General features: G+C 40.0%; 1 protein-coding gene across 3 annotated transcripts in view; it reads right to left on the minus strand.

The window, feature by feature from the left end:
* The window catches only part of LOC126284033 (toll-like receptor 2), a 111,580-nt gene that overhangs the window by 55,324 nt on the left and 31,653 nt on the right, over positions 1 to 24,603 (minus strand). For 2 of the 3 annotated variants that reach the window (XM_049982592.1, XM_049982601.1), the window contains exon 4: positions 6,500 to 6,846. In XM_049982592.1, coding sequence (XP_049838549.1) covers positions 6,500 to 6,846 — 347 coding nt within the window. Of the gene's footprint in view, positions 1 to 6,499; positions 6,858 to 24,603 lie in introns of all 3 variants that reach the window. The other variant, XM_049982610.1, reaches the window with a different exon arrangement.

The raw sequence follows: 24,603 nt of genomic DNA on the forward strand, positions 1-24,603 counted from the left end.
TTTTGTTGCAACATTACTATCTACTAAACATTTGGGGCTGTATACTGTATTTGTGCCATTTGTTTAGCAGGTTGGTTTTCTGGTCTCACTGATAATTCGGTTGTAAAATTTATGTGTACGACTATGTATGAGGATATCACTTTTTCTCTGCTTATGTTGCTGTCCAGTTTTAAATTTGTAAATTTTATGGCACTGTTTTTGAGTGATCTTCATATATTGATCAACCACAATATTAGTGATATTAACTAAAACTTTTAGCAATTGTAACTGTTCAAGTTATCAGTAGTCCTCGGCGTTTTTCAGCTCTTTGGCCTATTGTAGAGTTGTTGTTACTGATTTTGATCTTATTGTATTTGGGAATGATGCCTAGATATTTGTATTCCTTGTTGAACTCTAAGTTACCAGTAGTTAGAAGAGCTTCACTCCCAAGTAGCATGTTGGAAAAGTAACTATAAAATTTATCAGTGGTGTATGACGTAGCAGCAATTGTGATATTAATTAATTAAATAACTTTTACTGTTGCACTTACTTCTTACTATGTTGTTTAGCTCAAAACGTTTTAGCAACATGGTGCCCTCAGTAGGTGCGTTACAGTTACTTATAAGTTTAAAATGAAGTGTGGTGAGGATTGGCTAGTGTAAGTGACAGCAAAGGCAGGTACGGAAATTTAGCCATATGCAGAAAGATCATTTAAATTAGTGTACTCCTTAAGTGAGAGAATACGCAAAAATCCAGACTGATCAACACAATCGGTGATTTACAAAATAGTACTTAAAAAGACCCTCTTTGAAGCGGAAACTGGAAGAGACCACCAGATAGGATAAAACGAACACATGCTTGTAAATGTATGCGAGACAGAAATTTTTTCTGAATCGGCTATAGCCACCCAGATTTACACCGCTAGCCTCCCACTCCAGGGTACCATGAATTATCTTTATATTTTACATAAAATGAACAATGGACGCCAAATGGACTAGTACATGTTCATTCACGGCACAGTATTTGGCATATTAGCAGTCTACCTTTTCTTTTTGAGTCATAAGTTTATTAATTGGTTTGATGCAGCCCACCACCAATTCCTCTCTTGCGGTTAGTTTTTTGTGTCAGTACACCTAACGTCTTCAATTATTTTCTGGGTGTAATCCAATCTAGTCTTAATGTACAGTTTTTGCCCTCTACAGCTCCCTCTAGTACCATAGAAGTTTTTCTCTTCCATGAAAGATGTTCTATCATCCTGTCTCTTCATCTTGTCAGTGTTTTCCATACGTTCCTTTCCTCGCTGATACTGGAACAAACCATCTCATTCCTTAACCTGTTTTTTTTTTGTCATCAGTCTACTGACTGGTTTGATGCGGCCCGCCACGAATTCCTTTCCTGTGCTAACCTCTGCATCTCAGAGTAGCACTTGCAACCTACGTCCTCAATTATTTGCTTGACGTATTCCAATCTCTGTCTTCCTCTACAGTTTTTGCCCTCTACAGCTCTCTCTAGTACCATGGAAGTCATTCCCTCATGTCCTATAATCCTGTCTCTTCTCCTTATCAGTGTTTTCCACATATTCATTTCCTCTCCGATTCTGTTTAGAACCTCCTCAATCCTTACCTTATTAGTCCGAATAATTTTCAACATTCGTCTATAGCGCCTCATCTAAAATCCTTCGATTCCCTTCTGTTCCGGTTTTCCCACAGTCCATGTTTCACTTCCATACAATGCTGTACTCCAGACGTACATCCTCAGAAATTTCTTCCTCAAATTAAGACCTGTAGTTGATATTAGTAGACTTTCTCTTGGCCGGAAATGCCTTTTTTGCCATAGCGAGTCTGCTTTTGAAGTCTTCCTTGCTCCGTCCGTCATTGGTTATTTTACTGCTTAGGTAGCAGAATTCCTTAACTTCATTGACTTCGTGACCAACAATCCTGATGTTGAGTTTCTCGCTGATCTCATTTCTACTACTTCTCATTACCTTCGTCTTTCTCCGATTTACTCTCAAACCATGCTGTGTACTCATTAGATTGTTCATTCCGTTCAGCAGATCATTTAATTCTTCTTCACTTTCACTCAGGATAGCAATGTCATCACCGAATCGTATCATTGATATCCTTTCACACCGTGAATTCATTGTCCCAGGAAGGGGAAACTTTATTGACACATTCCTGGGGTCAGATACATTACATGATCACACTGAGAAAACCACAGGCACACAGACACAGGCAAAAGAGCATGCACAATGTCGGCACTAGTACTACTGGAGGCGGGCTGCACGATGTTGGGGCGTGAGCGGAAGACGGCCTAACGGTGTGCGGGACCGTAGCCCAGCTTCATGGAGACGGTTGCGAATGGTCATCGCCGATACCCCAGGAGCAACAGTGTCCCTAATTTGCTGGGAAGTGGCGGTGGGGTCCCCTACGGCACTGCGTAGGATCCTACGGTCTTGGCGTGCATCCGTGCGTCACTGCGGTTCGGTCCCAGGTCGACGGGCACGTGCACCTTCCGCCGACCACTGGCGACAACATCGATGTACTGTGTAGACCTCACGCCCCACGTGTTGAGCAATTCCGCGGTACGTCCACCCGGCCTCCCGCATGCCCACTATACGCCCTCGCTCAAAGTCCGTCAACTGCACATACGGTTCACGTCCACGCTGTCGCGGCATGCTACCAGTGTTAAAGACTGCGATAGAGCTCCGTATGCCACGGCAAACTGGCTGACACTGACGGCGGCGGTGCACAAATGCTTCGCAGCTAGCACCATTCGACGGCCAACACCGCGGTTCCTGGTTTGTCCGCTGTGCCGTGCGTGTGATCATTGCTTGTACAGCCGTCTCGCAGTGTCCGGAGCAAGTATGGTGGGTCTGACACACCGGTGTCAATGTGTTCTTTTTTCCATTTCCAGGAGTGTATTTTAATTCCACTCCTGAACCTTTCTTTTATTTCCAGCATTGCTTCCTCGATGTACAGATTGAAGAGTAGGGGCGAAAGGCTACAGCCTTGTCTTACACCCTTCTTAATACGAGCACTTCGTTCTTGATCGTCCACCCTTATTATTCCTCTTGGTTGTTGTACGTATTGTATGTGACCCGTCTCTCCCTATAGCTTACCCCTACTTTTTTCAGAATCTCGAACAGCTTGCACCATTTTATATTGTCGAACGCTTTTTCCAGGTCGACAAATCCTATGAACGTGTCTTGATTTTTCTTTAGCCTTGCTTTCATTAGCCGTAACGTCAGAATTGCCTCTATCGTGCCTTTACTTTTCCTAAAGCCAAACTGCTCGTCACCTACCGCATTATCAATTTTCTTTTCCATTCTTCTGTATATAATTCATGTAAGCAGCTTCGATGCATGAGCTGTTAAGCTGATTGTGCGATAATTCTCGCACTTGTCAGCTCTTGCCGCCTTCGGAATTGTGTGGATGATGCTTTTTCGAAAGTCAGATGGTATGTCGCCAGACTCATTTATTCTACACACCAACGTGAATAGTCGTTTTCTTGCCACTTCCCCTAATGATTTTAGAAATTCTGATGGAATGTTATTCATCCCTTCTGCCTTATTTGACCGTAAGTCCTCCAAAGCTCTTTTAAATTCCGATTCTAATACTGGATCCCCAATCTCTTCTAAATCGACTCCTGTTTCTTCTTCTATCACAGCAGACAAATCTTCACCCTCATAGAAGCTTTCAATGTATTCTTTCTACCTATCTGCTCTCACCTCTGCATTTAACAGTGAAATTCCCGTTGCACTCTTAATGTTACCACCGTTGCTTTTAATGTCACCAAAGGTTGTTTTGACATTCCTGTATGCTGAGACTGTCCTTCCGACAATCATACCTTTTTCGATGTCTTCACATTTTTCCTGCAGCCATTTCGTCTTAGCTTCCCTGCACTTCCTATTTATTTCATTCCTCAGCGACTTGTATTTCTGTATTCCTGATTTTCCCGGAACATGTTTGTACTTCCTCCTTTCATCCATCAACTGAAGTATTTCTTCTGTTACCCATGGTTTCTTCACAGCTACCTTCTTTGTACCTACGTTTTCCTTCCAAACTTCTGTGATGGCCCTTTTTAGAGATGTCCATTCCTCTTCAACTGTGCTGCCTACTGCGCTATTACTTATTGCTGTATCTATAGCGTTAGAGAACTTCAAACGTATCTCGTCATTCTTTAGAACTTCCGTATCCCACTTCTTTGCGAATTGGTTCTTCCTGAATGATGTCTTGAACTTCAGCCTACTCTTCATCACTACTATATTGTGATCTGAGTCTATATCTGCTCCTGGGTAGGCCTTACAATCCAGTATATGATTTCGGAATCTCTGTCTGACCATGATGTAATCTAATTGAAATCTTCCCGTATCTCCCGTCCTTTTCCAAGTATACCTCCACCTCTTGTGATTCTTGAACAGGGTATTCGCTATTACTAGCTGAAACTTGTTACAGAACTCAATTAGTCTTTCTCCTCTTTCATTCCTTGTCCCAAGCCCATATTCTCCTGTAACGTTTTCTTCTACTCCTTCCCCTACAACTGCAACATGTTAGACCATCTAATTGGCAACTTTTCCTGACGCACGACACTTCAAAGGTTTTGATTATCTTCCACTAACCTGCAGTGCTATGCTCCAAACATACAGCCTCAGAAATTGTTAGATGATTAGGCCAATGTTTCACTCGCGGGCCTCTCGGCCATAAACTTACTTTTTTCCAGAACTAGTCTGCATTTCATGTCCTCCTCGCTCTGTCCATCATGGCTTACTTTGCTGCCTAGGTCTTGAATGCCTTAACTCCGTCTCCCTCGTGATCCACATTTCTGTTAATAAAAGTTTCTCGCTGTTCACCTTTCCGCTACTTCTCATTACTCTCTTCTTTCTTCGATTTACTCCCAGTCCATATGTGGTACTCATTAGGATCTTTATTCCATTTAACACATCCTGTAATTCTTCACTTTCACTGAGAATAGCAGTGACATCAGCTACTCTTATCATTGATATCCTTTCATGCTGACCACTTAAGGTAGTTTTGTTCATTACCGTCATTGCTTTTTAAATGTGTTCATGAAGCAGTAGGGACGAAAGATTACATTTCTGTCACAGACCCTTTTTAAACCGAACGTTTCGTTCTTGTCTTCAAATCATAATATTCCTTAAGGGCTCTTTTACATATTGTACATTACCCATTAGTCCCTACAGTTTACCCTATGATTCTCAATAATTTCGATCATCTTGGATCACTGTAGACTGTCGAGTGCTTTAACCAAGTCGACACACGCAATGAAAGTCTCGTGATTTTTCTCGACTCTTGCTTCCATTATCAGTCACAACGTTAGAAGTGCCTCTCTGCGGTCTTTTCCTTTCCTAAAGCCAAACTAATCACCATCTAACAGATCCCGAGTTTTCTTTGCCATTCTTTTGTGTATTATTCTTGTCAGAAACTTGGATGCATGAGCTGTTAAGCTGATTGTGCCATAATTCTCGCAATTGTGTGTTCTCTATCTTCGGAAGTGTGCGTTATATTTTCCTGAAAAGCGGATGGTATATCGCCAGGCTCGTACATTCTACTTGCCAGCGTGAATAGTCGTTTTGTTGCCACTTAATTTAGAAATTAAAACGGAATGATATCTATTTTCCTTCTGCCTTATCTGAATTTAAGTCTCCCATATCTCTTTTGAATTCTGAGTCAAATATTGGTCCCCCAGTATCCTCCCTATCGGCTCCTGTTTCTTGTTCTATCACGTCATCAGGCAATTCCTTTCCGTTACAGAGACGTTGAACATACTCTTTCCACCTATCCGCTCTCTTATACGCATGTACTACTGGAATTCCCACCTCACTCTTAATGTTATAGTCTTTGCTTTTAATTTCGCCCAAGATTGGTTGGATTTTTCCATATGCTGAGTCAGTCCCCTCGTTAATCATTTATTTTCCAGTTTCTTCGATGTTTTCATGCAGTTACGTATAGGCCCAAAATTTTAATGTGCACACCTGTTTCCTCCTCAATTTCTCCATTGACACTCGGGTCGTATTGATTGCATATACGATCCTGCAGGTCGTAATCATTCCAATTTCATTAGCTTTACCTTGCCAGATTCCAGAGCCTACTGTCCAGCAACGGCAGGTATGTAGAATGGGGAAGTGGAAGAATGTAGGAAGCTGAGCAGTCATACCCATGTGCGAGAATGTTTCTTCTAGGTGATGATCCGCTTGAAAAGTGAGGCAGGGAATTCTTAAGCAGGCATCTTCAGCTTCTTATACATTTCCGCAGGTTCGTCATCTGGGTCAGTTGCTGCATTTTTGAGTAAACAAGATTATGTGTTGGAAATGACTGAGTGATTGTAAAAAATGAAACCGCTACAGAAGAGTTTTATTGACAGAATGACGACCAAAAGTGTGAGACTTGATATGTATCAGGCGATTAGCACTAAATACATGCTGAAACTGGGACTGTGAAATGGAAGACTGGTGGACACTGCTTAAGAAAGCTACTTCCGAAACATTAGTCGCATAGCTTACCTTCACTCATTGTGATGATCTCGTCATCTGGAAGTCGCAGTATCTCAAGTGTGGGCATAGTGACCACTGGTCCATCCAGATTGCCAACTTTCATGCTGCCCAATGTCAGTTCCTTCATGTGGACGTCACTGGATAGGAGTTCCGTTAAGAACTCCAATGAAATGGCAGAGAGTTTTCCTGACGAAGTCAGCTTCATGCGCGTCATCTCTCCTCCGAGCTCAGAGATGAAGCGCCGTTTGAAAAAGATCCAGAATTCGTCGCTGGGAAATTTTAGGTGGAAAGTCCCTCGCTTGATCTCCTTCATGAACCTGACGCTCTTCACGCAGTGTGTTCCTCCTCTCTTCTTACTGGAAATGAGCTGTAATTGGTTGGCAGTCACACATAGGGTGCGCAAAATGACTCTGGTCTGAAAAATATGTATAGCAACACTGACGCGGATTGACCTTTGTCAGTGAAAATCGCAGAAAATACAGGAAATGGAAACCGGTGGCGTTGATGCAGTGCTGTGGTCGATTTACCAAACTGTGAGACATGAGAAGCAGCTCGACCTAAAGTATGGCTGAGAGAGTGGTTTCAGTGTTCTACTGTAGAACTACTGATAGCCTTGGGAGAGCCAGCCCTGCCAAAACTCAACCGTCTGGTGAGCGAGATTTATGAGACAGGCGAAATGCTCTCAAGACTTCAAAAAAATATATAATAGTTCCAATCCCAAACAAAACATGGGTTGACAGATTTGAAAATTACCGAACTATCAGTCTAATAAGCCATGGCTGCAAAATACTAATGGACGAATGGAAAAACTGGTAGAAGCATACCTCAGAGAAGATCAGTTTGGATACCGTAGAAATGTTGGAACACGTGAGGCAATACTGAACCTCCGCCTTATACTAGAATATAGATTAAGGAAAGGCAGACCTACGTTTCTAGCATCTGTAGACTTAGAGAAAGATTTTGATGATTTCCTCTTTCCAATTCTGAATGCCGCACGGGTCAAATAGAGGGAGGAAAAGGCTATTTACAATTTTTACAGAACCAAAATGGTAGTTGTAAGAGTCGAGTGGCACGGAAGCTAAACAGGGGAGTGAGACAGGATTGTAGCCTTTCTCCGATGTTATTCAATCTGTATATTGAGCAAGCAGTAGAGCAAACAAAAGAAAAATTCGGAGTAGGTATTAAAATCCGTGGAGAAGAAATAAAAACTTTGAGGTTCGCCGATGACATTGTAATTCTGTCAGAGACAGCAAAGGATCTGGAAGGGCAGCTGAACGGAATGGACAGTGTCTTGAAGGAGGATATAAGCTGAACATCAAGAAAAGAAAAACGAGGATAATGAAATGTAGTCGAATTAAGTCGGATGATGCTGAGGGAATTAGATTAGGAAATGAGACACTTAAAGTAGTAAAGGAGTTTTGCTTTTTGGGGAGCAAAATAACTCATCATGGTGGAAGTAGAGAGGATATAAAATGTAGACTGGCAATGGCAAGGAAAGCGTTTCTGAAGAAGAGAAATTTGCTAACATCGAGTATAGATTTTACTGTTAGGAAGCCGTTTCTGGAAGTATATGTGTGGAGTGTAGCCATGTATGGAAATGAAACGTGGACGATAAATAGTTTAGACAAAAAGAGAATAGAAGATTTTGAAATGTGGTGCTACAGAAGAATGCTGAATGTTAGATGGGTAGATCACTTAACTAATGAGGGGGTATTCAATAGAATTGTAGAGATGAGAAATTTGTAGCACAACTTGACTAGAAGGAGGGGTCGGTTGGAAGGACATATTCTGAGGCATCAAACGATCACCAATTTAGTATTGGCGGGCATCGCGGAGGGTAAAAATCGTAGAGGGAGACCAAGAGATGAATACACTAAACAGATTCAGAAGGATGTAGACTGCAGTAGGTACTGGGAGCTGAAGAAGCTTGCACAGGATAGAGTAGCATGGAGAGCTTTATCAAACCAGTCTCTGGACTGAAGACCACAACAACCACAAAAACTGTGAGGAATATTTGAGTACACCTGACGCTTAAATCCCCCCCCCCCCCCCCCCGCCCCCCGTAAAACTCACAGAGAAATAAATGAGGCTATGATATTACACTACCTCCGCTGTTTGTCACAGAACACCTCATGCAATTGTAACAAAGTTGATAAGGTGATGTGTGTTGTTCTTCTGCCTTACTGAGAATATCCCGATGCTGGTTCAGCCTCTGTCAGTTGGACCGCTCGTGTAGTAAACAGTTTTGTGGAGGAATCGTGTTTCGGTGTGGACAGCAGAGACTGCGCAATCAAATCAAATCTTGAGATGACGCAATGGTTCTTCATAGAACTATGAGTTTATACACCCTGACAAGCTTTGCCGCAGGGCATCACAAGGAGTTAAAAACTGAGTAACCAAAATTCCTGATTCCAATTCACACAGAAGGCACTGGTAGAATTCAGCATACAGAAGTTGATCTGGAAGCTTTAACTCATGCACAATAGTAAATAAAACGGATAAAGACGCAAGTCCCTTCTGATGATCTTCAGATACCAAATTCTATTGATTACCAATAGCAAATATGGCGTTGACATTTCGACTTAGACTGTTTCACGCTTTCCCTCCCTTGAACAAAGTTTTAGGTGTTCTAATTCTTTTCGAATGGTTACGGATTTGTCCCGTATAGAGACTGGTTTTCACAGTTTTATCACTAAGATTTGCACTGCAGACTTTGCTGGACGTTTTGCCACCACACTTCGTCTTAAACTCCTATGAAAATATTTTCGCACACGTTTTCCAAGAAAGACACTCAGCAGTGAAGACTCTCCGATTTTTCACGAGCACCATATGGTTTTGTATTGAGCAGGCCACTAAGCACGTCTGTTCCTTTCACTCCCTAATGATATAACGAAGCTTGAGCGAGACACCTTATGTAGACACGTGACAGCTACCGGCTGGTGCTTAGACATCAAGAGTTCCACGAAATATTTTCCAGACCAGCTCTATTTTCCGAAAATGCACAATGAAACCTAGTGACATCAAGGTCTTACCTTACAAAGAAATCAGCGACGTAGCATATGATAAACTCCTCGTTACCGCTCCATGCGGAACAGCAGTTATATGTTTGTACATCTACTTTAAGGAATATTAGGCTACACCGATTTTCCTTTGCTGTGCTGTATGAACGATATTCAGTCATTGTACCAAGACGAATATTTCTCCAGAACTGTCTGCACTTCCCCACGATCAACCAACTACAATACTTTTCTGCAAACAAAATTATTGTCACAGAACATTTGTGAACGCTCTTACAGATCGTTTATGTACACTCCTGGAAATGGAAAAAAGAACACATTGACACCGGTGTGTCAGACCCACCATACTTGCTCCGGACACTGCGAGACGGCTGTACAAGCAATGATCACACGCACGGCACAGCGGACACACCAGGAACCACGGTGTTGGCCGTCGAATGGCGCTAGCTGCGCAGCATTTGTGCACCGCCGCCGTCAGTGTCAGCCAGTTTGCCGTGGCATACGGAGCTCCATCGCAGTCTTTAACACTGGTAGCATGCTGCGACAGCGTGGACGTGAACCGTATGTGCAGTTGACGGACTTTGAGCGAGGGCGTATAGTGGGCATGCGGGAGGCCGGGTGGACGTACCGCCGAATTGCTCAACACGTGGGGCGTGAGGTCTCCACAGTACATCGATGTTGTCGCCAGTGGTCGGCGGAAGGTGCACGTGCCAGTCGACCTGGGACCGGACCGCAGCGACGCACGGATGCACGCCACGACTGTAGGCTCCTACGCAGTTCCGTGGGGGACCGCACCGCCACTTCCCAGCAAAATAGGGACACTGTTGCTCCTGGGGTATCGGCGAGGACCATTCGCAACCGTCTCCATGAAGCTGGTCTACGGTCCCGCACACCGTTAGGCCGTCTTCCGCTCACGCCCCAACATCGTGCAGCCCGCCTCCAGTGTTGTCGCTACAGGCGTGAATGGAGGGACGAATGGAGACGTGTCGTCTTCAGCGATGAGAGTCGCTTCTGCCTTGGTGTCAATGATGGTCGTATGCGTGTTTGGCGCCGTGCAGGTGAGCGCCACAATCAGGACTGCATATGACCGAGGCACACAGGGCCAACACCCGGCATCATGGTGTGGGGAGCGATCTCCTACACTGGCCGTACACCTCTGGTGATCGTCGAGGGGACACTGAATAGGGCACGGTACATCCAAACCGTCATCGAACCCATCGTTCTACCATTCCTAGACCGGCAAGGGAACTTGCTGTTCCAACAGGACAATGCACGTCCGCATGTATCCCGTGCCACCCAACGTGCTCTAGAAGGTGTAAGTCAACTACCCTGGCCTACAAAATCTCCGGATCTGTCCCCCATTGAGGATGTTTGGGACTGGATGAAGCGTCGTCTCACGCGGTCTGCACGTCCAGCACGAACGCTGGTCCAACTGAGGCGCCAGGTGGAAATGGCATGGCACGCCGTTCCACAGGACTACATCCAGCATCTCTACGATCGTCTCCATGGGAGAATAGCAGCCTGCATTGCTGCGAAAGGTGGATATACACTGTACTAGTGCCGACATCGTGCGTGCTCTGTTGCTTGGGTCTATGTGCCTGTGTTTCTGTCAGTGTGATCATGTGATGTATCTGACCCCAGGAATGTGTCAATAAAGTTTCCCCTTCCTGGGACAATGAATTCACGATGTTCTTATTTCAATTTCCAGGAGTGTATAATGAAAACGTTTGGAGAGCTTTTATGCTTTCTTGGTGCGTACTGATGTTTCTTTCTTTTCATGTGAACCAATATAGCCTAGTCTGTTCAATTAGTCAAAAGATCAACTAGTGAGTCGAGTATCTGTGACGATCTTCTTTACGATCATATTTTGGTTATTAGTCTATAACACTGTAATGTAACTCCTTTCGCCGGCTGAGTTGGCCGAGTGCATCTAGGCGCTACAGTCTGGAACCGCACGACCGCTACGGTCGTAGTTTCGAATCCTGCCTCGGGCATGGATGTGTGTGATGTCCTTAGGTTAGTTAGGTTTAAGTAGTTCTAAGTTCTAGGGAACTGATGACCTCAGAAGTTAAGTCCCATAGTGCTCAGAGCCATTTCAACCATTTGTAACACCTTTCCGATAATTTAGACGATAGTTTCCAAAGCGCAGTGAATGTAAATAAGGGAAGCTGTGGTCCACACTTTTGGTTGCGTTATCTGAAGACACGCTGAATCTTTACAGAAGTTTCCATTCTTTCAAGAGCTTCTTAATGTTCGAATGTCACATATTCTGAACGATTCTGCTCAAGATTTGCTACACGATATTGGTATGTAATGCAACGCATATCCTCCTTTACGCATTCGTGTGAACTGGATGATTCCAGTGTCATGTGATCACACGCAGCGCCATGAACATTCTCACAAGGGGAGGCACAACGGTGGGTATACAGATTTACTTCAGACTTTGTACACCTTTAGTAGACCATTAACCTTCATATTGCGAATGTGTCTAGCTGATCCAGTTTGCTTATTAAAATTAACATCAAACTGCGAATAATATTTATTTCATGACAGGAACTTTTGTAATCCTGAGGTATGTAATAATTACCCTTAATATTTGCTTCAAAATATGTAATACGTTTTGAAGTAAATACCATTCAAACACTTTTGAGAATGGGTCTTTTAGATCCTTGTGGATATTCATTTGAATTCTTCCAACAAATTGTTTGTAATACATGCGTTTCTTGTCGTATGGTCTACAATGGCTCAGAGGTATTTCATATTGTTGTAAGAATTTGTGTAACAACTGCATCGTCAATCTGATTTAGTGTGCCTACATGACTCGTCGTTTTCCCAGTGATGAACAATTTGAAAGGTTTCTGAATGAATCATATGACGAAACGGTAGATGCTCCTGTAAATGATTCAGATTTTCAAGATTCTGTTGATAGTCAAAGTGATGTTAATACTGTATCAGCCGGAAGTGAGGAGAATGATGTTATTGAAGCGGATAAAGGTGCAGCTACGTTGTCTAACGAAACTAATGTAGTTGGAAATGTTTATAAGTCGAATAATGGTACAGAGTGGTCTACACATCTTCCAGCTGCGTCAAAGGCAATGTGAGCATTACAAATATATTTTATGCAACTCAATTTTACGAGTATATCATTATTATTATTATAGGTCTATATCTTAAGGACCACTGTGGTCTTGGATTCGAAACTGTTCGTTGTTGTAGGGAAGGCAATGTGCTCATTGTCTAGGCTGATGATGTCCTTAATCTTCCATAATCTCATGGGCCATGTATGCAATATATGTTTACTTTTTACCTAATGCCAGATTTACATTTCTTGTGCTTATTTGCAGATTATCTTTTTGGTTTGTGGTTAATTCTCAGCTAATATCCTTTTTTTATTTTCCATTTCTTTAGGGGTGGAAACATTCTTTGTCCTGCTCCAGGACCTCCCCAGTTTGCTCTTCAGTGAATTAGCTAAACGAAAGTATCATCATTTTTATTGTTTATAATGGAAGAAATGTTGGCATTGATTCTGAATGAAACCAACAGACAAATGACCCAAGTATCACAAGCCAAAGATTCGACGTTCATATCCATTACAAATAAGGAACTGGAGGAATATTTGAGACTTCTTATATTGGGTGGTGTTACAGATCTGCTGGAGAATCTCTTGAAGAGCTATGGGAGATCAGCAATGGTCGACCAATTTTTCGTGCGGCGATTCCATACAATCAGCAGATTTCTCAGATTTCACAACATAGAACATCGACCAGCCTATGCGACTCTATGATAAACTGGTTGCTATCAGGATTGTCTTGGACTTATTTGTGGAACAGTTTCCTAAACTGTTCGTTCCTTACCAAAATGTCACAGTGGACGAGCAATTGGTTCCATTAAGAGCAAGGTGACCCTTCCGTCAGTACATGCCTTCAAAACCGAGAGGAAAACGTGGAATAAAACTATGGTTGTTATCTGAAGTGGAAACAGCATATGTCTGTGCAGCAGAGGTGTATACAGGAAAACCGGAAAATGGTCCACAAGAAGCAAATCAATGCAGAAATTTTGGATTGAGACTTGTAGAAAGTACTGAGAGAACTGTGCAAAACACTACCATCGATAACTCCTTTATGGGTTACGCTCTGCCCATAGAACTTCTAAAGAAAGATCTAACATTAGTTGGGACTCTCACATAGAACAAAGCTGAGATTCCGAAGGAAATTCTGGCGAACACTAGCAGACCTGTGTTTCTAACCATCTATGGATTTCAGAGTAACGTAACGCTGGTTTCGTATGTGCCAATAGAGAATATAGGAGTAGTATTACTATCTACAATGCGCCTGACTGTAGTTTGTCTTCAGAGCAGCATAAGAAGCCTGAAGTATACTACATTACAACAAAGTCAAATGAGGAGTTGACACAACAGATAAACTTGCCAGTACTTATTCCTGTGAAAGGTGTACTAAGAGATGGCCTGTTTCTTTGTTCTATAGCATGCTAGACATTGCTGCAATAAATGTTTATGTGTCGTATGTACACACTAATCCTGGCTATAATCACAACAAATTGTACAAACGGCGTCTATTTCTAAGAGAACTTGGATTTGAGTTGACAAAACCAATTCGAGACGAAAGAATGACTAAAAATATTCATGACAAAATCAAAGTAAGTTTGAAAAATATTGCTACAATGAGTTCAGGTGCAAAAGAACAGTAGAGGGACTGATGTAAAGAGTGTGGACTGAAAAAAATTCGAAAGACTAACAAAAAATGTGACAGTCAATCATTCCTCTGTCTAGATCATGAAAATCTTTAGTGCAATAATTGGGTACACTATACCATATCCATTGAAATTGAGTTAAACATTGAGCCTCAAAATTAAATATCGTGATTAAATTTTAAGATAATTATTGTGTATAGTAAATTTAAAATTTAAGCTATAACATGCGTTTGTATGCCAAAACCCTGATACAAATACTATTTTGAAGTACTATGTATGCACGTTTGTTTCTCAAACTAAAATTTTATAACATTTTTGTATTAAATATGTTCAATAAATGTTGAAAAGTTCAAACTTCTTTTTTATACATAATAAAACTAAATACAAAATAAATTTTGGAGAATCATCTAAGAATATATCTTTTTTTAAGTTGCAGGTCTAAGAGACCCATTCACAATACCTGTGTTTCTGTTTGAAACACAATAGGAAGGTTAAAAAAACATAATTGTACCAGAACTAAGGTGCAATACTCTGACAGTTCCGAGAAAATCCCACGTGAACTTGTAAGGTGGTCATATCATTTGGTTTTTGTGTGACAAAGGCGTGCACATCAGAGAGAGAGAGAGAGAGAGAGAGAGAGAGAGAGAGAGAGAGAGAGAGAGACAGAGCAAGTTACGTAACTGTGAAACAATCTCTGCCTCTGCGCAGTCTGATACATGCTTTTTCGAAGTGTGATTGGTGATGGACGTATTCAGTAGTGCTGTGTTGAATTGTGATGGTGGGCAGCAAGGTTGAGTAACATGAATAACTAACAAAATCGGAAAGAGTATTATGAATAATATTTTTTTGAAGAGAAGAATTTTAAAGTGAGACCAAAGCAGTGCACAGCTAGTAACGATTACTGTCAGCTAGTTAACTTGCTCAGAGCTGAGAGGAAGACTAATCCATTTCCCTGAGTCATGCAATAACATATTAACTGATTAAGCTCTTTGGTTTTTATAGAAATATTCTGTTAACATTGTACCTTTTAAAATCAATGTTCACTTTGTTAAGCGTAGTATAATTCATCCAAAAGTTATGTGTGAAGATCAACCAAAGTTTTACTCTGTCACATTCTTTGTAATCTAAATGTTGTAGCGGTTACTTTATCACCTTCTCCTATTGGTTTTGTCAAGAACAAATCTGAAAATGATTTGGAGAAAACCTTAAGTATGTTGTAGATACGAAAGGTAGCATTTGAAAGCTTTATCTCCGCTTCTTTACAAGCCATAGCGTATGAACATGATAAGGACCCTATCTGGATAGAGGTAGAATGTATATTGTACGAGGAAACAACTACTGCAATAAGTCAACTTTATTTTGTACATAACAACATTCTTTTCTAAAGATGTGCAGTCAGTGACTCTCTTTAGGTTGCGCTCATACCCAATGATTTTGCAAATAAACTTGTTTGGTAGACCCATCGCGGCTATGCTCACTTTGATCTGAGAAAATGCTTTCACGGATTTCGTACTACTTGTTACTTTAATAAAATACAGAAAAAAATACAGAATGTTTTAACAAAATACAGACTGTGTCAGAAAGCCAAACCATCAACCATTACACATCAAGCACTATTATTTCCTAAAATTCCTTCTAAACTATCGAAGCAGGCTGCAGTAGACCAGTTAGGACCTCTTGTGAGGTCACTCTGGATACTGACACATTTTTGTTGCTGTTGAACTAACTTGAAAATTCGTTTCATTCACTCATTTACGAGAAGCTACTGCCAAAAGAAAATCCAAGGCCTTTGTCAATAATTTTCTACGAGAAGTTGGTCAGATTGATATAGTTATTTCCGACAATATTTGGTTAAGAACTTCACGACGTCACAAATTATACCTTTTTTTATTTCACTCTATTGACCTCAGTCGAATCCAGCCCTGTGGGATATATTTTCATCGTCAACAACAGACTTGGGATAAGCACACTCACACATTCCATGAGATCCTCAATGAGGTACCACCCGATTCTATACCTTTATCTCCGTTACTTGTACTCAAAAATCAACAGATACCACTTCACATCAGGAAGTTAATACTATTTCCAGCTTCATGAATATTACGACATAAGAAAGCAGTAGATATATCGTTCACTAAATTAAAAAAGGCTGCAGAAAGAAGAAAGACATCCTAGCAAGGGCAAAAATCTAGTTTGGCTGGTTAAGTCTCACTATTTATCTTGTAAAAGTAAGCATCTTAGTCACAAATTCATTCTCGTACACAAGGGACCGTACAGGATATGTAAAACTGTACACTAGAATGTTGTGGAAATTGAATCTATTCGGATACAAAAGAGAAATGGACTTCACGTTTCACATAACAAACCATATATAGAATAATTCTGTTTACTAAAGTGGTACCCAGAGAACAGAACTATATGTCATCTGTTTCTAAAATACTTCTTGTGTTAGAGCGCACATCAGCAGTTAGCGATAAACAATGTTATTGCACCTCATATCAGAGAGACTCCCATCGCTTGGAAGGCACAAGAATAGGGCGACTATCGTCGACCAACAAACTTCACTTATTGCACAACGACTCAACCGATTTCCTGCCCCAACGCGTATACTAAACACACTGCTACATACTTCGAACTTTTATCTAGAATTTGAGTGAAAATAAATAATTTCTGATAAAATTAACATTCACTGTATATTTTAAACCAGTTCTGAAAGGATACACAGGTTATCAGCAATGTGTAGTTTAAATGAGACATGTTTTTGGCAGTAAACAGTGATGATAATACAGAGACATATAACATGAGATATACAAGTGTTAGGATGGTAATTGTATTGTCTGGTAAGAAGAGAGATAAGTATTTTGATGTCAGAAGTTTTTCAGACTCTATTGTGGGGTGATAATGTGTTTACTCAACTGCATATTTACAATTATTTCTACGAAGTGCTGTTTACGTAGGAATATGTGGACGAAGACAGAGTATGGATTTATGATTTTAAGTGTGTACTGAGATGAAAACAGAGGGTATGATAATGTTGTAACAGAATAATGAGATTTTTGTTGGTAAGATACATGAGATGACAATTATGAGGTTTTTTGATGGATACTGAAATATAATGAGGCAATCATCATGACGATTCATGAAGAGAAAGAGTGAGTGAGTAATGGTTAGAGCATAGGGACCCTCTGTCTTGTTACAATCAATTTTTATGCTATGTGGATGTATTTCGTGTTTATAAGACTAAAAGGTGAAATTTTTAAAAGGCTCAGCTGGATCAACAATGAATGAAGGTAATGTGAATTAAGACAACACGGTTCTTTCTTTGGTGTATAGTTTATAATCATTTGACGCGAATTATTCAACCTTTTTACTAAACATATACGCCATTTTTTCATCGAAACAACACAGCGTGTAACAATTATACTTTACAATAATTTGAGAAGTATATGTTTTTTCTTCATTTATGCAAAGAAAATAATTTGCAAACATGTGGCTCAGCATTGATCGCTACTCTATACTGTGATACACTCTTTTAGTATATAGTACCTCACAGAACTTTCTGTGATTTGCCTTTGTATCAGTGCCTATTTTCCTATTTATACTAATGAATAATGTTCTTTTGTGATTTTTGTATAGCTACACGAATCCGAAAATCTAACTTCTACTGTACTCTGTACAACAAAACTGTCGTTTTTTTTTCTAACAGATAAACTTTGTACATGTCTGAAAGGATATCGTAATAGTCTAGGTATTCGTGGAAATTTTAAATTCTTGGGAAGAGAAGATGAAATTCATCACTTGCAAGGTGTGACATGGGCAGACAATATGATATGCAGGAATTAAAAGGAAAATTAATCAGTTTTTTTTACCTTTCATCTTTAGTCTTTTTTGCCATGGTTTAGGGTAAGTTACTTTTATATCTATTGTTCTACTAATATGTGTGAAATTGTAGATTAAATGTCTTCTTCTATTTACATATGATATAATAAGATGCTTTGCTTTAACTTAAGGAATTTTCAGGTTGTATTTGCTTTTTACACTTATGTCATGCATTGAGTTTTTTTAGAACTCTTATTCTCTGCATAAACTTTTACTATAGTGTGCAGCGCCATTAGTACAATTATATTAAGTACAGCACTGTAGGGAGCTCTCATAAGTCATCAATCATTTAAAAACTCATGAGAGATGTGTGGGAAGGAAACAAAGACACAAAAGGCAAGAAAAAGCGATGATTACAAAAAGGAATGTGAGGTGAAATGTTTAGGTAGGGCAAATATGAAAAATGATGAGGTAGGGCAAAGATTAGAAATGGCTAGGTAGGGCAAGTATGGGGAATGGTTTGTCCGAGTGATGGAGCGAAATATTATGAACTTATGAGAATGTATGAAACACATGACAGAAATATGCAAACAGAATAGTAAACTGTGGTATTTGTTGAAAGTTTGATGCAATTACAGACAGAACTATTAAAATGTGCATGAAGTAAGGGATGAACTATAATTAGATAGCATTATAATTACTTGCCATATTTGGTATAATCGTAGTCTGACATTTGACTGATTGCATAAGGTACTCCTTGCTGTGAACCTTGGTTACTCCCTGATCAATCTATTTCCTAATTATACACCACACTGCAGATTACCAATACTACTTCATTACAAAATATGACGCCAACTTTCAAAATTTCCCTGTGCAGAAGTCTCAAAGACATTACACAAAATTTATACCCTAGTAGTGTTGAATTCTATTAATTAATCATTAACGTTCTTGAATGTTGTGTGAATTCTTTGATTATATTTATTTAAGTTATATTCTTCTAAAACTATTTTTCTCTTTGTATTTATATTTCCCTGTGCAGAAGTCTCAAAGACATTATACAAAATTTATACCCTTGTAGTGTTGAATTCTTTTAATTAAGCATTAACACATTCTTGAATTTTGTATGAATTCTTTGATTATGGTTATTTAACTTATATTCTTCCAAAACTAATTTTCTCTTTGTATTTGTAACATGTTTTGTGCATACCTCTCCGTAATGATTACAATTTTGTCCTCCTCCCATTCGTATCTGAAAAGACCCTGATACAAAGTTCTACTGGAAGAAGGTGCAGTATATGTAAAGTGGTCATGTCATTTGGTTTTTGTATGTCATCGATGTGCACATCAGAAAGAGACCAAGTTACGTTACTGTTAAATAATCGTTGGTCTTGTCATCGCACAGTCTTTGGCTCTGCACAGTCTGATACCTCTTAGTCGAAGTGTCGTAGGTGATGGACATATTAAGTAGTGCTGTTTTTATCTCTGATGGTATCTGTTACATGAAGAACGATTGACTGTAACATACAGCAAGGATGAGTAACATGAATACATTAGAAAACGAACAGAATGTGTACTTTGAATAATGTTATTATTTTTGAAGAGAAGAAATTTGAGGTGAGACGGCAGCTTTGTACAAATGACTTTTCTCAGCTAGTTAACTTGCTCAGAGTGATAAAGCTGTTTTCTTATAGAAATTTTCTGTTAATTTTCATCCTTTTTAAATTATTGTTCACTTTATTAAGTATAGTATTGTTAAGACCAATGTTATGCGTGAAGGTAAAGCGACGTTTTACTCGGTCTTTTTGAAGACGTACTTCATTCTAAAATAATTCCTAATGCGGCCAGCAAGGTTGCTCAGCGTGTTCGTCAGAGAACTGGCTAGTCTGCGTAATAAAAAAACTGGGTGAAGGTATCAACAACGAACTTCAACGGATGTCATGTGATGTCAGCTACGACCAAATACAACGAACAATAACGAACAAAATGCAAAAGAAAATCAATGGTTAGCATTCGAACTTCTTAATGCGAACGCGTACGAGGCGGAGGTTCGACTCTCGTCCAGACTTAATTTTTAATCTATATTTTTTTATCACTGGTTATATTACTTTGAGACATAATATAATTATAAAAACCACATGTATTTGCATGAAGTTCTAGTGAATTGCATGTTAATTGACTACTTGCTATTTTTCATTCAATTTCATTATTAAAAGAAAAATATTTATAACTATCAACAAGTAAATGATGAAATGCATAGAGTTTTCCTGAAAATGTATGCCTGACGTGATTTGCGAAATCCCTTATACGTGCAATCTGGTTAGGTTCCTGGAACTATTTTGCACCTCGACGCTTCGAGCTACAGACACAGAGGCAGGCCCCATTTGGCGGTTTACCTGTGTGGCGGTGAAACGTTGCTAATATAGCAACAATGAATATTGTTGGTGCAACTTTTTTTAATGTCACAGAATTTACGCTTGTAATACAAAAATGATGATTTGTGCGGGAGTCGAAAAGTCACCTCACTGAACACAGTCCATCTCGCCACTTTGCTGAATGATGATTCAAAGATGAGGACAGGACAAAACAAACACCCAATCCCCCGCACCTCACTCCTGTACGTCTTACAAATCTCGAACGCTAACCACCTGACCACCACGAATTCTAACGTCTGTTACCTACGCACAGATACATCAGTTACATTGTGGACCCGTAAACTTTCTCTTGCAATTTTCTCGAAATTACTAGAGAACTGCGCCTTACTACTTGCACATTACGTTGTTTATTGGCCAACTAAAGGTGTACAAAGTCTGAAGTAAAACCGTGTTGCCATCGTCATGCCCTTCCCTTCATAATAAATGTGAATCAGGAAAGCAGTTGATTACAATGCGTAGCCCGCACCCCTGGTCTAGCGACGCCGGCACGGTAATCCGACGGCTGTCTTTTCCCTGTAATGCAGAAATTTAAGTGTTAGACGGTGAACGCGTAAGGGTGTTACGTGAGTTCCTCCCAGACCAAGTGAGGAGTACAATGTCAAACAAAATAAGAAAAAAAAAAAGGATGGGTAGCGTCTTTGACTTGAAATCGAAACGTTCTTCGTCTCGGGTTCGAACCTTGCCACTGCTTAGATTTTCAATAAAAATCATCAACAAAAGTGCCTGAAGACTTCCGGTATAAGAAGTCACCCTTCTTCTGCCTACGGTCTTGTCAAAGAGGACGGAGGAGCGGACAGAAGTTAACTGCGCTCTCATCTCCTTGTGGTAGAAAACTGCCACTAAAAGGTGGGGCAGTCAGCAATGATCAACGGCACGAGGATGCAGAGGACAGTGGAAGCCGCTGACTTATAGAGACGTATATGCATCCGTAGGACAATAATTGAAAAAGTGTCATGATGATCCCTGCACTGGCAAAAGGTTCTCCCCGATTTGGATCTCTGGGACGGGCCTACCAAGTGGAAGGTGACATAAGAAAAAGATTCAACAACCAACGAAAGGGTAATGTTCTAGTGGTCGGGGCAGTTTATGTCAGAAGTCTGAAAGTTGTGGGGAAACTAGATATTCTGAAAAGGAAAATGCAGAGTCTCAATTTAGATATAGCGAGGATTACAGAAGTTAAATGGAAAGAACCCGCGGATTTCATGTTAGAAGAGTGAAGGGAAATATTAATAAAAGCAAAAAATCGTACAGCGGGAGTAGAATTAGTTGTGAGTAGGAAGGTAGGACAGAGCCTGAGTTACTACGAACAGTTCAGTGATAGGGTTGCTCTCTTCAGAAGCGGCAGCAAATCAACACGAACAACCATAGTTGTCGACCAGTCATGGGGAATTTGAATTTGGCAGCAGGGGAGGGAGTGGAGGAATGGGCTACAGTAGACCGTGGCCTAGGCACAAGGTAAAATAGAGCAGATAAGCTAACTGAGCTAACTATCAGTTAGTAATAGCGAATGCTATGTTCAAGAATCACAAGAGGAAAAGTTATATATGGGAAAGTTCGAGCTAGAATACGTTATGATGAGACAGAGATCGCAAAATCAGATTCTGGATTGTAAAACGTACCAAGATATAAACACTGATCGCAATTTACTAATGATGAACAGTCGGCTGAATCTTAATAGAAGAGTCAGGAAGAATGAGTGCCCAAACATGAGGGCTACGGAGATACAAAGAAATGAAGATATATGCTTGAAGTTCTCTTAAATTCAAGATACTGTCATAATGAATAGTTATGCAGATATTTCATATTAAGAAGAATGGACATTTCTAGACAGGATAATTACAGTTGGAACAAAAACCTAGGGAAAGGGAAGGTAACTGCGAAGGAACATACATAACGGAAGAAATACGTCAAGTTATCGACTAGAGAAGGAAGTACAAAAACGATGAGAGAAATTCAGTAATACAAAATCATAAGGAAACGCAGGGAAGCTAAAATGAAGTGGCTACATGAAAAATGTGAACAAAGTGAGAAAAATGATTGTTGGAAGGACTGGCTCAACAAATAGGAAAGCCAAAACAACGTACTACGAAATTATATGCAGGAGAGTGAATGGATAGCTGGAAAGAGTACATTCAAGGCCTCTATGCGGAAAGGACGTGTCTAAGGACGTGACGGATGAAGAGATAGGGGAGAGATAGGGAATCCAGTTATAGAATCACAAAACAGCTTTGGACTACTTAAGAAAAAATATAGTAGAAGGAACTGATAACATTCCATCGGAATTTATAAACTCATTGAAGTGAAGTGGCAACGAAACGACTTTTCACGTTGGTATGTAAAATCTATCAGACTTGCGATAAACCATTAGACTTTCGCGAAAACATCGTCCATACTTTTCCAAAAACAGCAGTAGCCGACGAGTGTAAGAATTATAGCATAATCGACTTAACATTTCATGTACCCAAGTTCCTGACAAGGCTACTATAGAGAGGAATGTAAAATAAAGTAGATAGTTTTTTGGCTTTAAGAGAGATCGAGGCACCAGCGAGGCAGTTATGATATTGCAGCTGATAATGCGAGCAAGACTGAAGAAAAATCCAGACACGTTCTTTGGATTTGTCGACCAGGAAAAAGCATTTGACAATGTAAAAAGATGTAAGGCGATCAAAATTCTGAGAAAGGTAGGGTAAGCTATAGGGAACGATAGGTAACATACAAAGAACCATGAATGAAGAGTAAGAGTGGAAGACCAAGAAGGAAGAGCTCTTATTGAAAAGGGTGTAAGGCAGGGATATAGTCCTTCGTCGGTACTGCACAGGCTACACATCTAGGGAGCAATGACGAAAATAAAAGAAAGGTTCAAGAGGGAAATTCAAACTCAGAATGAAAGGATATCAATGATATGATTCGGTGATGACACTACAAGTTCCGTTGAATGGAATGAACAGTCTAACGTGTACAGAATATTGATTGAGAATCTTGTGAATTTTTTCGACTGTGCTCCCATAACTGTCGCCAGATAACGTAGAGTCTTTTTTTTGTTATGGTTTTATGATTACGTATCGATTATGAATTTCGTAGGTACTTCCTGACTTTTTAATGAATACTTCTACATGAAACGGTAATGAATAACCATCGATATTCAGGAAAAAGTTACTTTAAGACAAATGATGTGTAGTGTCGTAGTACAATGTGTCACACTATGATACAGAATTACAGTTTTCCATTTCAATTATGTGCCTTCTCACGCATGAAATTTCGTTTTTCCAGTTCCTTTGCTCTATGTGGTTAATTTCAGTATCGTGAAATGAATTAATTACTGAATATAAAAACAAATTTTCAAATTTTTGTAAGTCTTACATTCTAGTAATCCCAGGAATGTATCTTTACATAATATCTAGGATGTATTATGAATGGTAAAAGAGGGTTTCGGGAATATAGCGAGTCTGTGACGAACACAGTAAGACAAGCGAAGTCATTTAGCTGCGTTTAAAGAAGACTTAAGTGTGTGTGTGTGGGGAGGGGGGGGGGGGGGCTGTAGATGTAGTAATGCGGCCTTGCCTTAAGTCTGAGAGGAAATGCAGATTGCATGGGCCATAGTTCAGTGGTGATATAAGAGGAGACTCCAAGAGAATTAGAAAGATGAGCATTATTTGGCTGATGTAAGCATTAAAAAGTATGCAGCTGCAAGACCTTTATTGCAATTGTTGCCGCCATCTAAGACGTCACCCTAACACCGAGTTCTGTAAAACAGTAGGCAAAGTCCTACACAAGTTTCTTTGGACAATCCAGTAATTGTGTGAAGTGAAATTATAATTTTACTAACAAACATCGTTGTCCATGCTCTGTTACCTTTAATTCCGAGAATCACAGCCTGAATGAAAAATGTTACCAGATGCCAATTTTGTCAAAATTTTCTCTTAAATTGAAGGCTCATTTCCTGCTGATTAATCGAATTCATTCTGAAACTTTTATACTACAACAAACCTTAACTAAACCTTGATACCGGTATTTAATACCTGCTGGAATTATTGAATCTAGCAAAGGGTTGCGAATTTCATCCTTTATTCACCTGTGGTGATCACTTTTATGTATTTTGAAAAATTTGTGTAGCGGCACTGATGTCTTGGCTATA

Source organism: Schistocerca gregaria, chromosome 1 (assembly GCF_023897955.1).
Source record: "Schistocerca gregaria isolate iqSchGreg1 chromosome 1, iqSchGreg1.2, whole genome shotgun sequence".
Classification (NCBI taxonomy): Eukaryota; Metazoa; Arthropoda; class Insecta; order Orthoptera; family Acrididae; genus Schistocerca; species Schistocerca gregaria.